The following is a 13,975-nucleotide window of genomic DNA, read 5'->3' as shown; positions in this document are numbered from 1 at the left end:
ACATACACACATACCACGCTACAGCAGTATCAGACAAAGTAGACTTCAGAGTAAAGAATTTTACCAGGGATAAAGAGGGCCATTTCATAATAAAAGGGGACATATCGATACATGGAAATATGGGATATTCATGGAGGAAACATACAACATACAATCGTAAATATTTCTGCATCTAAAAGAGAACTTCAAAATGCATCAAGGAAAGAATTAATAAAACTAAAAGGAGTAACAAACAAATCCACATTTATGTTCTTTCATTAATTGAAATAGAAGCAAAAAAACCCAATAAATATATAGAAAACTTGAACATTATTAATCAACTGTGTCTGACATTTAGGAAATACTCCATCTAATGAAAGCACAGTAAAAACTATTTTCAAAAGCAGAGAGAACACTTAACCAAAACAGACTATATTCTGGGCCATAAAACAAATCTCAATAAATATAAAATTATTCAAATCATACATGGATACTTGGTCCACAATGGAAGTAAATACTGATCAATAACAAAGATATCTCTAGAAACTAAATAGCATAGTCTAATTAACCCACAGGCAGAAGACATCAAAGAATAAATTAAAGAGAATGAAAATAATAACATATCACATTATTGGAATGCACCTAAAGCAGTGTTTAAAAGAAACCTATAGCATTAAATGGCTATATTAAATAAGAATAAATGTATCAAATCACTGATCAGAGCTTCCACCTTAAGTTATTAAATGAGCAAATTGTAGCCCAAATAGGCAGAATAAAGATAAATCAATGAGGTAAAAAACAGGAAACAAGGAAGTCCGTGAAGCTAGTTTTAGAAGAACATTACGATTTAGAAACCTATATAGTCAGACTGATCAGGATAAAAAACAGCAAGAGAGCGAACACACAAATCATCAGTGTAGGAAATGCGAGGACATTATTACAGATCTTACAAGCATCAAATGATTATGAGAGAAAACTATGAGCAATTTTATTCAATAATTCAACACCTTAGATAAAATGGACATGCTCCATGAAAAATCCAAACTACCAGAAATCATTCAATGAGAAATATATAGGATGAATAACCCTGTATCTAGTCAAGACACTGAATTTGTAGTTACAAACCTTCGCAAGCATAGAAGGCTTCACTGGTGAATTCCATTAAACATTTAAAGAATAAATCAAACCACTCTACCCAAATTCTTCCAGAAAACTGAAGAGGCAAAAAAGTGATACTAAATCCAAAGATATCATAAGGAACAACAGACCAATATCTTTTATGAACATTAAAAAAAAAGTCCCTAATATCTTGTCAACAATATAAAAAGTATACAAAGATTTCCAGTTTCCATTTCCACAGGTAAGGAGCTTAGAAACCCCACTCCATCCTAACAACAAGTAAAAAGCCAAGCAGACTAAAAAAATCAACAATTCTTCTAGGATGCATAAGCTAGGTGAGGACATAGGGTAAGTCACTGTCCCCAAGACTGAAGAGACAGACAGGTGAATATAGGGAGTCGTGGCTTACTAGAGCCCACAAGTGGAAACTGACTTGGGAACCACTGTGCAGGGAGGATATCCTGGAGAATAACTGAAGAATTGCTGGAGCCTCACTGTGGACAAGTCTGAGAGTTAAAAATTCCAGGAAAACCCAGTTATACAAAGGCCCCACAAATTTGTGAACTTTTCCTCTAGGACTTCAACCAGGTTCTCATAGTAAACATGAGAGAAAAATTCCCCCCTGCTTCTTGCAGCAAAAGGGAAAAGGAACCATTCTGAAACATACTAGAACACTGCTCTTAACACTCGACCTCAAGAGAAACTAGTTAAATAGAGTCTAACTTGCTGGGGTATTATCAGAGGATAAATAATCTAGGGGAAGAGAAATACTCAACTCCAGCCTATTCTAGCCATCCTCCCCCATTTAAGGGGGGAGGAAAAAACTGAAAAACACTTGTAAAGTTCACAGTCCAGAGGCATAGGCTTATTAAAAGACTAAGACCTAATCAGAAAACGATGGAATGTTTCTCCTTCCCCCACACCTCACCATGACATGATCCAAAGTCTATTTATAGCAGTTCCTTTTAGTTGGTACATAGTGTCTGGCTATTAGGAATAAAATTACTGGCATAACAAAAGGCAAAAAACACAATTTGAAGAGACAGAGCAAGCATCAAAACCAGCATGGCAGGTAAGTTAGACTTACCAACCAAAAATTTAAAACAACTATAATACGTTAAGGATTCTAATGGATAAAGTAGACAGCCTACAAGAAGCAGAGATGAAAATCCTAAAAAAGAACCAAAAAGAAATGCTAGAAATAAAAAACACTAACAGAAATGAAGAATGCAGACATGGCTGAGGAAATAATTTCTGAGCTGTAGACTATCTCAATAGAAATTTCCCAAACTAAAAAGCCAAGAGAGTAAAGACTGATATTCTGTTCAACAGAACATCCAAGAATTGTGAGACAACTACAAATGGTATAATATAATGGGAATACCAGAAGGAGATGGAAAAAAAAATTTTTTTTAAATGACAGAATTTTCCCAAATTAACATCAGACATATATAACCCACCCTCCACAAAACAAACAAACCCTACACCTAGATAAAGCGCTTGTAACTACAGAAAATAAAAAGTCTTGAAAGGAGCCAGAGGAAAAAACACCTTACCTATAGATAAACAAGTAACGAATTATATCCGAGTTCTCCTCAGACACCACGAACAAGAGTGAAGTGAAATATTTTAGCACTGAGAGAAAAAAACTCACCCACCTATAGTTCTCTACTCTGCAAATTATCCTTTGAAAGAAGTAGAAATACTTTCTCAAATTAAAGCTAATAGAATTTGTTGCCAAATTGTAGACCTACTTGCAAGAAATGTTCAAAGTTCTTTAGAGATGAGGAAAATAATATAGGTCAGAAACTCTAATCTACATAAAAAAGGAAAGAGCATAAAGAAAGGGTAAATGAAAGTGAAATAAAAACTTACGTTTCTTAGTTGAGCTAACGTTTGCTCAAAATAACAAAAGAAACAATGTATTATGTATGCACGTATGTTATGCCTATACACATACTTCTGTAATACATACATATATGTGGGTATATATATATATATACACATTGTTTATACACACACACACAAAGTGAATGACAGTAATGTAGAAGGGAAAGGAGGAAAGACTGTTCTGCTATTACAAGGTATTCACACTAGCCATCAACTGGTACAGCATTATACTGAAGTGTGTATAGTGGTATACTGTTACTTGAAAGTGGATTAGTTGTAAACATACACTGCAAATTCCATGGTGCTACAGATTGAAATTCATATGTTGAAAATCTAATGCATACGATGATGTTAGGAGATAGGGCCTTTGGGAAGAATTAGATCAAAAGGGCAGAGACCTCATGAATGGGATTAGTGCTCTTATAAAGGAGACCCAAGAGAGATCCTCACCCCTTCGGCCATGTGAAGACATATGAAGAAGTTCGCAGTCTGCAACCCAAAGAGGGCCTTCACCAGACACAGAAGATAACCACGCAGGCACCCTAATCTTGGACTACCAGCCTCTAGAACTGTGAGAAACAAATTTCTGTTCTTTACATGCCACCCAGTCTGTGGTCTTTTGTTAGAGCAGCCCAAATGCACTAATAAATAGGGCAACAACCCAAAAATAAGTAAATAAATAAAATTTTACAGAAGTTAAAAAAAGTTTAACTGATATGCTAAATAAGAGAGAAAATGGAATCATATACAATGCTTAAACACACCCCCCCAACACACAACAGGAAAAACAAGGGCAACAAACAGAAAACATTAACGAGTATGGTAAATATGAATCCAAATCTATCAATAATCACCTTGGAGGTCAGAGATCTAAATTTATCAATTAAAAAACAGAGACTGTCAGAGTGGATCAAAAAATAAAACCCAATTATGTCATCTACAAGAAACCCACTTTAAATATACACACATATACAGAATAAAAGTACATGGATGGAGAAAAATACAACAGGCTAACACTAAATGAAAACAGGAATAGCTATATTAGTTTCAGACAGAGCAGACTTCAAAACAACAAAAGTTATCTGGGATAAAGAAAGGCATTCCATAATGACAGGGGTCAATTGTCCAAGAAGACATAATTCTTAATATGTATGCACCTAACAGCAGAGCATCAAACTATGTAACGCAAAATTGATAAAATGGCAAGGAGAAATAGATGAATCCACTATCACAGTTAAGAGACTTCAACACCTGTCTCTCAGAAATGGACAGATTGAGCAAGCAGAAAATCAATAAGGATACAGTTGAACTCAACACCACCAATCAAATGGATAACTGACATTTATAGACTACTCTATCCAATAACCAGAGAATACACATTCCTCTCCAAGATCACACAGGACATTCACCAAAACCACATTCTTGACAATAAAACACATTATCAAGCTTAAACCAGCAGAAACCATACACTGACTACTCTCAGACTACAATGCAATTAACTAAAAATCAACAGCAAAAAGATAACTGGAAAATCCCCAAATCCTTAGAGATTATAAACAATACACTTTTTAAAATAAACACATAGGTCAAAGAAATCTCAAGAGAAATTTTTTTAAAATTTTGAAATAAATGAAAATAACACAATTTATAGAAACTTGTGGGATTCAGTGAAAGCAGTGCTTTGAGGAAAATTTATAGCACTGAATGCATTTATCAGAAAAGAAAATCTAAAATCACCACCTAAACTTCTATCTTAGGAAACCAGAAAGAGAAATGCAGATTAAATCAAAAATAAACAGAAAAAATAAGAACTAGATCAGATATCAATGCAATTAGGAATAGAAAATAGTGAAAAATCAATGAAACCAAAAGCTGGTTCTTTGGAAGGATCAACAGAATTGATAAGCCCCCAGTAAGGCTAACTGAGAAAAAAAGAGAGAACACAAATTACTAATACCAGAAATCAGAGGGGATGTCATTACAAGCCCTATGGACATTAAAAGGATAATGAAAGAATACTATGAACAATTCTATGCCAACAAAGCTGATAACCTTCATAAATGGACCAACTCCTTGGAAGATACAAGCTGCCAAAACTCACACAAGAAAGAGACAATTTGAACAGGCCTCTAGTAAAGAAAATTAATCAATCATTAATAGCCTTCCAAAACAGAAAGCACTAGGCCCAGACAAGTTCACTGGTGAATTCTACTAAACACTTAAGGAGCAAATTATATCAATTCTCTACAGTCTCAGAGAACAGGAGTAGAGGGAATACCTTCTAACTTATTCTATGACGTCAGCATTACTCTAATAACAAAACCTGACAAACACATTACAAGAAAATAAAAGATTAACCTCTCTCATGAACATAGAGGCATAAGTCTTAACAAAACATTAGCAAATCAAATCCAATAATGTATACAAAGAATTCCACACCATGACCAAGTTATCCCAGAAATGCAAGACTGGTTCAACACTCAAAAATCAATTAATGTAATCCATCACATCAAGAAGATAAAATAAGAAAAATCATATGATCACATTTTAGATACAGAAAATGCAGTTGACAAAACCCAACACTCATTCATGATAAAAACTCTCAATAAACTAGGAATAGAGGAGAACTTTCTGAACTTGGTAAAGAACATCATCAAAATACCTACAGACAACATCATATTTAATGGTGAGAAACTGGAAGTTTTCCCGTTAAAATCAGGCAAAGATGTTCCCTTTCACTACTTCTTTTCAACATTTTACTGGAAGGTCCAGAATGTAATAAGACAAGAAAAGGAAATTAAAGGTATACATATTAGTAGAAAAAAATTAAATTGTCTTCGTTCACAGATGACATTGTCATCTACATAGAAAGTGCAAAATAATCAACAAAAAAACTCCTGGAACTAAGCGATTACAGCAAGGTTGCAGAATACAAGGTTAATGTACAAAAGTCAATTGTTTTCCTATACACCAGCAATGAAAAAGTGGAATTTGAAATAACACAATAACATTTATGTTAGCATCCAAAAACACAAATTACTTAGTATAAGTCTAACTAAGTATGTACAAGATCAATATCAGGAAAACTACAAAACTCTGATTAGCAAAATCAAAGAACTACAAAATGGACAGATATTCCATGTTCATGGATTAGGAAGACTCAATATTGTTAAGATGTCAGTTCCTCAAACTTGATCTACAGACTCAATGCAATCCAAATCAAAATCCCCCCAGTTTGGCAGTTTCTTACAAAACCAAACATTTCTTACCATAAAATCCAGCAATTGCATTCCTTGGTATTTAACTAAAGGAGTTGAAAACTTAAGTTCACACAAAAACCTGCAAATGGATGTTTATAGCAGCTTTATTTGTAAATGCCCAAACTCGGAAGCAAATGAGATGTCCTTCAGTAGGTAAATGGATAAATAAACTCTGGTACATTCAGACAGTGAATATAATTCAATGTTAAGAAGAAATGAGTTATGAAACCGTGAAAAGACATGGAGGAACCTTAAATAGATATTACTAGCTGAAAGAAACCAATCTGAAAAAGCTACATACATACATGTATGGTTCCACCTGTATGACATTCTGGAAAAGGCATAACTATGGAGACAGCAAACAGATCAGGAGTGGGTGGAGGGATGAACAGGCAAAGCACAGAGAGGATTTTTAGAGCAGGAAAACTACTCTGTATGCTACTATAATGGTGGATACATGTCATTATACATTTGTCCAAATCCACAGAATGTCCAGCACCAAGAATGAACTCTAATGTAAACTACAGACTTTGGGTGATTATGATGTGTTGATGTATTGATAGGTTCATTAATTGTAACAAATGCACCACTCTGGTGGGGAATGTTGGCAATGGGGGAGGCTTTCCACGTGTCGGGGCAGGGGATATATGGAAAATCTCTACCTCTCATTTTTCTGTGAAACTAAAACTGCTTTAAAAAAAATAGTCTTAGAAAAAATATACAAAAGGATACATTGTGATCAGGTGGGGTTTAGCTGGGAAAAAGCAAGGCTGATTAAGCTTTTGAATATCAATCAAATCAATTCACCACAGGGCTTCCCTGGTGGCACAGTGGTTGAGAGTCTGCCTGCCAATGCGGGGGACGTGGGCTCGTGCCCCAGTCCGGGAAGATCCCACATGCTGCGGAGCGGCTGGGCCCACGAGCCATGCCGCTGAGCCTGCACGTCCAGAGCCTGTACTCCACAACAGGAGAGGCCACAGCAATGAGAGGACCGCGTACCACAAAAACAAAAACAAAAACAACAACAACAAAAAAAATCAATTCACCACATTAATAGACTAAAGGATAACCATTTTGGCCATTTCAGTGGAAGCAGAAAAATCATTTGAAAAACTCAATACCCATTCATCATAAAACAAACTAAAAAACTTTCAGCAAACAAACAGAATATCCTCGAGTTGATAAAGAACATTTACCAAAAAAACCAAAAAAATAAAAAACTATAGCTGTCAACCATACTTCATGGTGAAAATCTGAATGATTTCCCTTAAGATCCAAAACAAGGCCAAGAATCTCTGCTCTCACCACTTGTATTCGACTGCACACTGGAGGTCCCAGCCAATATAACAAGGCAAGAAAAAGCAAGAAAAGGTATATACTTTGGAAAGGAAGAAATAAAACTGCTTTCTTCCACACATAATTGTCAACATGAAAAACCCCGAAGAACTTACAAGAATGTTACTAGAACTATAAGAAAGTTTAATGAGGTCACAGGACACAAGTTCAGTATGGACATATCAATTATACTTCTGAGTACTAGCAACAAACAACTGGAAACTGAAATTAAACCAACAAAAAGAAATACTTAAGTATAAATCTAATAAAATATACACTAGCTTTCAAATGATGAAAATTAAAAAACACTAATGAAAGAAATCAAAGATCTAAATAAATGGCAAGATAAACTGGGCTCATGGATTGGAAGAATCCATATTAAGATATCAATTCTTTCCAAACCGATCTATGAATTCAATCCAATTCCAATCATAATTCTAGCAGGAGTTTGGTAGAAACAAACCAGCTGCTTCTAAAACTTTTATGGAAAGGCAAAAGAACTAGAGTAGCCCAAAGTATTTTAAAAAGAACAGAGTTGGAAGACTCACACTACCTGATTTCAAGACTAACTTTAAAGCTACAGTAATTAAAATAGGGTAATTTAGGCAAAAGTATGGACACATAAAAGGAACAGAGTTCAAAAACAGACTTAAATATGGTAAAGAAGTTTTTGACAAAAGTGCCAAAGCAAATCAATATAGAAAGCACAATTACTTCTACTTTTTGAAGGACACCATTACGAGAATGAAAAGACAAGCCACAGACTTGAAGAAAATATTTGCTGGTGAGAATAAAAACTAATATGACCATCTTGGAAATCAGTTTGGCAATTTCTTATAAGTGAAATGTATATTTACCATATGATTTAACAATCCTACTGCAAGGTATTTAGGTAAACAAAATAAGAAGTTATAGTCACAGAAAAAAACTTTACAGGAGTGCTTACAGCTACTTAACCACCAAAATCTGGAAATGCCCCATAACTGGTGAATAGACAGACAAGCTGTGGTACTTCCAAGCAATGGAATACTATGCAACAATAAGGAAAAAACTACTAATACACACCACAATATGAATGAATCTCAAATGGATTACACTAAGTAAAAGAAGCCAGACTCCAAAGGCTATATGCTGTATGATTCCATTTACATGACATTCTGGAAAGGGAGGACTCTGAAAAAAAACAGGGATTCTCCAGGATGGGGATGGCATAATTCTTTAAGGTGATAAATGTTCTGTAGTGGTTACACAACTACATGATCTGTCAAAACTCACAGAACCACATACTACAAAGTATGAATTTTATGTAAATTATATCAACTAAAAAAATGACAAAAATAAAAATAGGAAAAATAATATGGAAGGAAAACTAAGACAATATAACATGAAAGTAACTCATGCCCTTAAAATAGAGAATCCTCTAAATAAACAAAAAAGGACATTCAAAGATATAATACAATAACAACTTCCTTAAAGAAATAAATCTGTATTTTCAAAAGAACGATATTTTCCAGAAAAAAAAAGTGATAAAAGATTTAAAGTCAGACATACTTGGTTAATTTCAAAGATAAGTAAAGCTCTTCAGATACCCAAGCAGAAGAAACAGGTCAATTATGTATATGAGATGTGTTGGAAGGGAATGACTACCAGGGTGGGATAAGACAGAACACAATTCATAGAAATAACTACAAAGTCCTGAAGGAAATGGGTATACTATTATACCAGTCTACAATGTCTCTCAAAAACATATGAGGCATTTTTAAATACGAAAAATTCAGGGATTTCATCATCCATAAATCCTTTTTGAAAAAATCTACTGGTCGACCAAATTTGGTCAATTATGAGATGACATTAACATTAAAAAAAAAAAAACTGGGAGAAGCCATGGTAAAAAAGAATGCTTTGAGCTTTGAATCCATTTAAGTGTAGAACTGTGGTTTTCCAACAGAATCACGAGGAGAGCATATTAAAATAGAATGCTGGGACCCAGTCAGTGTTTCCAGTAAGTCTCCTAGTGTGCTGATGCTACTGGGTCCCGGATATTTTAAGGATGACTGGTTTAGTTCTAAGATTAAACAACTGGGAATTATGGTTATAACACAATACAGCCATATATAAAAAATAATACAAAGGAATTCTGGTTAAAGATGGCAAACTGAATATATGAATTACTTTAGAAACACCAATAAAATGAAAAATAAAAGGATTTTTAACAGAAGGAATAAACTTAAAAAGTAAAAAGAAACAAAACCCAGGAGAATAAACTGTAAGGAACAAAATAATAACTGATTTAATGGGTCAAGAAAGTTGAATTATAAACCATCAAAGGAAAAAGTAAGGAAAAAGTTAAGCAATAAAATTTGTATAGAATCCTCGAATACCTCAGGAATTGGTGGCACCAGGTGCCTCCATAGGTGAGGCTGAAGGTAGAGGTGAAAATAGGATGATTAGTTGAATGCTTTTTTAAAGAGCAGCTAAGACTCTTAAATTTCATTCCCTTTCTTACACTGGCCAAGTGAAGAGGATAAAGCAGGATTTCTCAACCATGGCACTACTGACATCCTGGGCCAGATAACTCTTTGTTGTTGAGGACTATCCTGTGTATTGTGAAATATTTAGCAGTATCCTACCCACTTGATGCTATTAGCACCCCTTATCCCAAGTTGTGACAATGAAAAATACCTGCAGACATTGCCAAATATTCCCTGTGGCACAGCTGAGAACCACTGCTCTAGAAACACCTCCTTAGAGAACTCTTTTTCAGAACCTCTCCTGATGAAGAAATGTTTACTTAACATTCAGCAATTCCTTTACTTTTACATTCTTTTGTTAAATTCAGAAAAAAAATTAAATTCTTTAAAAATACATGTCCACCATGCTACCGTTCCTTAACAAGGTATTTTTGTCTGTTCATTCATCCAACTGTATATATGCATTGAGAGAGAAGAAACGTTATTGGTGGTGGGACTTTGTTGGTGACATTTACATTTTGTACTCTGCACTGCTTGACTATTCATAACAACTGTGAATCATTTCTACAAAATCAAGTCATTGTACTAAAAAATAAAAATCTAGCAGAGGCTGCACAAAATAAGCGGTCAGGAATCACAAGCTCCTTCTTCTCAATTACTTAACTACATTAAATATCTTGGGCAAAAAGTGATAGTTACTGTATATAAAGTACAGTGATTCAAAGTATCAATGCTATTCACTAACAGTATTGTAAGATTGGGGTGGGGAAAAGCACTTAAGTAGGCATAAATTGCTGGTAATGTAGCTACAGGATTAGGCAGGAGGTCCACAGAGGTTTATAATAATGCTTAAAGTAATCATCAATCAAATAACCATGCTTGAACCAAGGATTAAGATCAATCTAATTCTAGGCCACTTAACAGCAAAAACACAAAACAAAAAACCACAAAATGAAATTAAAAAATTAACACTCTAATCTCTATACAGTAGTGTTACATGTAATCTTTTTATACTTTTTTTCATAGTTGAGGTATTTTCTACAGTTTTATAAAACAAAAAACCTTTACAAAAATTGATTAAGTCTAAAGAAACTGGAGCAAAGGAAGAATGAGGTTCATTTTAATTCTGGCTTAACTGATCTAAGTTAATGACTTACTATATACAAATAACAGGCCCACTTGATAAATGGACAAAATCTGACTTTACAAATCGAATTAAACATCCCCCAAATTAAGACAATTCTATAATAATCATTTTGTAATACATTTAAATTATTACACTAAATGTGCCTCTTATAAGATACTCAATGGGTTCAAGTGATTCTCTACTTTCTGAGCTTTGAAAGAAAGAAAAATATACCAGCTTTCCACACCGAACTACAAGAAAAAATAACATAATCAAGACAATGACCTGGGTTGGAGTAACCTCTATGTATTATTTAACTAAAATTTAACACTTACAGTGCAAGCCATATCAAAAACTTTTTAAAAAGAGGTAAGGTATGTAAAACACTAAAAATGCTGGCTAATGTATATAATGGGGCCATCTGAGAAGTCAGACCAGCAATTGTTATAAGTGGAATTTATAAATCATGGATTAAAGAAATATGACTTGAACCCAAATATCTCGCCCCATATTACAAATATCTTTATTAACTGTAAAGTCAAATTTTGTCTATTGGGGAGCACGGGAGTGGTTATATCAAACTCAAATTTATTTGTACCACATGAAACAAGAAATCTTGGCACTATAATGAAGAATAGTGTCACTCTAACAACGCTATCTAATCAAAATGCAACGTGCACCTAATTAAAAGTGAGATGTCAAATTACGCAAGCATCTTTCTGTCAAAAAACTGGTATTTAATACCACAGAACTGACCAGCTTTTCTAGATACATAAATTATTACTTGAGAAGTACGTAATTTTCTCATACCATTGAGGTCGAGGACCCAGTCGCAGAGTTAGGACCATTTAAAAAGGATATAACTATATCAGTATTACTGCCAAGCTGCCCTACATATCCGTCACTTATTTGTAGTCTGCGCGACAGAACAAAGAGGCCGACATGCCTCCAGGGATGACAGTGCTGCAGTCTGAGGTCGCTGGGAAGAGATGACGAGAAGAGATGGGGTACTCCACAAAAGGAAGGGGCCTAAAACCTTTGTAGAAATAGCCTAGGCAGACATAAGAAAAATAGGACAAAAGGGGGCCTGGAAGAATCGGGAAAAGCTTTCACGAAAGACGGGTAGGCGAGGGAGACTACCAGCTCTCTGCTACACTTCTCCCATCGGGGTCAACTTCTCATGTCCATTGCTCCTCACGGCCACCCCGGTCAGCTCTTCGAAAGACTCAGGGCCCCGAACCTGAGTCGGAGTGGCCAGGCGAGACAGGGAGAAAATGCGGAAGGAAGGTACTGCCCGTTGGGTGGGGTACCACGGTCTCTCTAGGCCTCACCCAGCCAAGCTCTGGTGCCTTTCTTCTGTCTCTCACGCTAGCACCCCGAAGGCCGCTAAAAACCACCTTACCCAGCTCGCCATGGAGCACAGCCCCAAGACGCTCCCCATCTTCACGGCGTCGCAGCAGTAGCAGATGCCAACAAGATGGAGACAGCTCCTCTCGCCTTTTCGTGCTTATTTACTAACTACAAGCCACTTCCGGCGCAGAGCCCACCCCGCCCCTCAGTTGCGTCACTTCCTTCGTGGCCTGGGGAAGGCGGAGGGTGCAGTGCTTGGGTTGCGCATGCGCGACTCTGGAAACCGAGGCTGTCTCCTTCCGCGATTACTCTTCTAATTCAACTCCCGAACGCGTCTCGTTTTTCAACTTTTGCATCTTTTTTTTCCCACTTATGTTCTCAACTTATTTCTGAAGGCCAGTGCCTAGGCCAAGTTTTACTGGGATATTTCTACTCATTTGGGTGCTTCCAATTCTATCACTATTTGCGATTGAGAACGCATTTTAATTTCTTGTCCTTATTAAGATGTTACAAGAAGTTTGCACATTTAAAAATTTTAAATGAGTTAGATAAGACATAGTAATAATTCAAACATGTTATTGATTCTACTGAATGTCACGAGCTGTTGAGGAAACATTTAGAACCCTGTCCATAGGTGATAATGGACATCTCCAGGGAATGTATTCACTAAAAGTTCCAGTTATTTTTATAGTGATTAGTCCCTGAAGATATTCTGAGAAAAGAGATCCCTTGATACCTTTATGGATAAAACCCATATAGCAGTTAATCTTAATTGATCATCTAGAGAGCTACTCAGTTGCAATTTATGATTGCAGAGCTGTGTCTTTTCCTCAGGTAGGCTTATAGTTATTTATATGAGATCGACCTCTTGTATGCAAACCAAAAATAAAGTGGTATCTCCACTATAAAGATCATAGCTTCTACGTAAGTTTGATTTATCACAATACTTGGGAAGACATTTAGGGACTCTACAATTATGGGAGATCAGAAGACCTACCACATCCAGTTAAGAAGGAGTGGCGTGCAAGTAGTACAGAGTTTCAAGACAGAGGGGCAGATCCACATTTTCTTCTCCGTAAGGGGATTCATCTGGATGCCTAAGGGGCAATTAAATGCAAAGTGTAAGAAAGTGAAGTATCACCCAATAAGCTATTAATACAAACATCTTTAAAATTTGAAATATTTTGACCTACAAAAAGGTAAAGAGAATGTCATAACCATGAACTTTCCCCTGTCTTCAAGAAATAAAACATTACAAATAGAATTGCTCCTCCCCCTCCACCAAGAGATGATCATAATGAATGAATGTTAGGGACCAACTAGCAATCTTGCTACAATGTCTTCAATTTATTGACTGTTGCAAATTGCTCTTCAAAGTGGTTTTACCAATGTACACTTTCTCCAGCAGTGTATGAGAATTGCTCCACATCCTTCTCAGCACTTGG

At 35.6% G+C, this 13,975-nt stretch overlaps 1 protein-coding gene across 1 annotated transcript in view; it reads right to left on the bottom strand.

The window, feature by feature from the left end:
* The window catches only part of SERINC1 (serine incorporator 1), a 30,923-nt gene extending 18,199 nt beyond the window's left edge, over positions 1-12,724 (bottom strand). The window contains exon 1 of the mRNA XM_024759002.1: positions 12,583-12,724. Coding sequence (XP_024614770.1) covers positions 12,583-12,621 — 39 coding nt within the window. The 5' untranslated portion in view covers positions 12,622-12,724. The remainder of the gene's footprint in view (positions 1-12,582) is intronic.
* Between the last annotated feature and the right edge of the window lie 1,251 nt (positions 12,725-13,975).

The sequence above is a fragment of the Neophocaena asiaeorientalis genome, unplaced genomic scaffold, assembly GCF_003031525.2.
Source record: "Neophocaena asiaeorientalis asiaeorientalis breed wild unplaced genomic scaffold, Neophocaena_asiaeorientalis_V1.1 scaffold5, whole genome shotgun sequence".
NCBI classification, from domain to species: domain Eukaryota; kingdom Metazoa; phylum Chordata; class Mammalia; order Artiodactyla; family Phocoenidae; genus Neophocaena; species Neophocaena asiaeorientalis.
The sequence above is the reverse complement of the archived record's forward strand: the minus strand, read 5'-3'. Positions and strand labels throughout refer to the sequence as shown.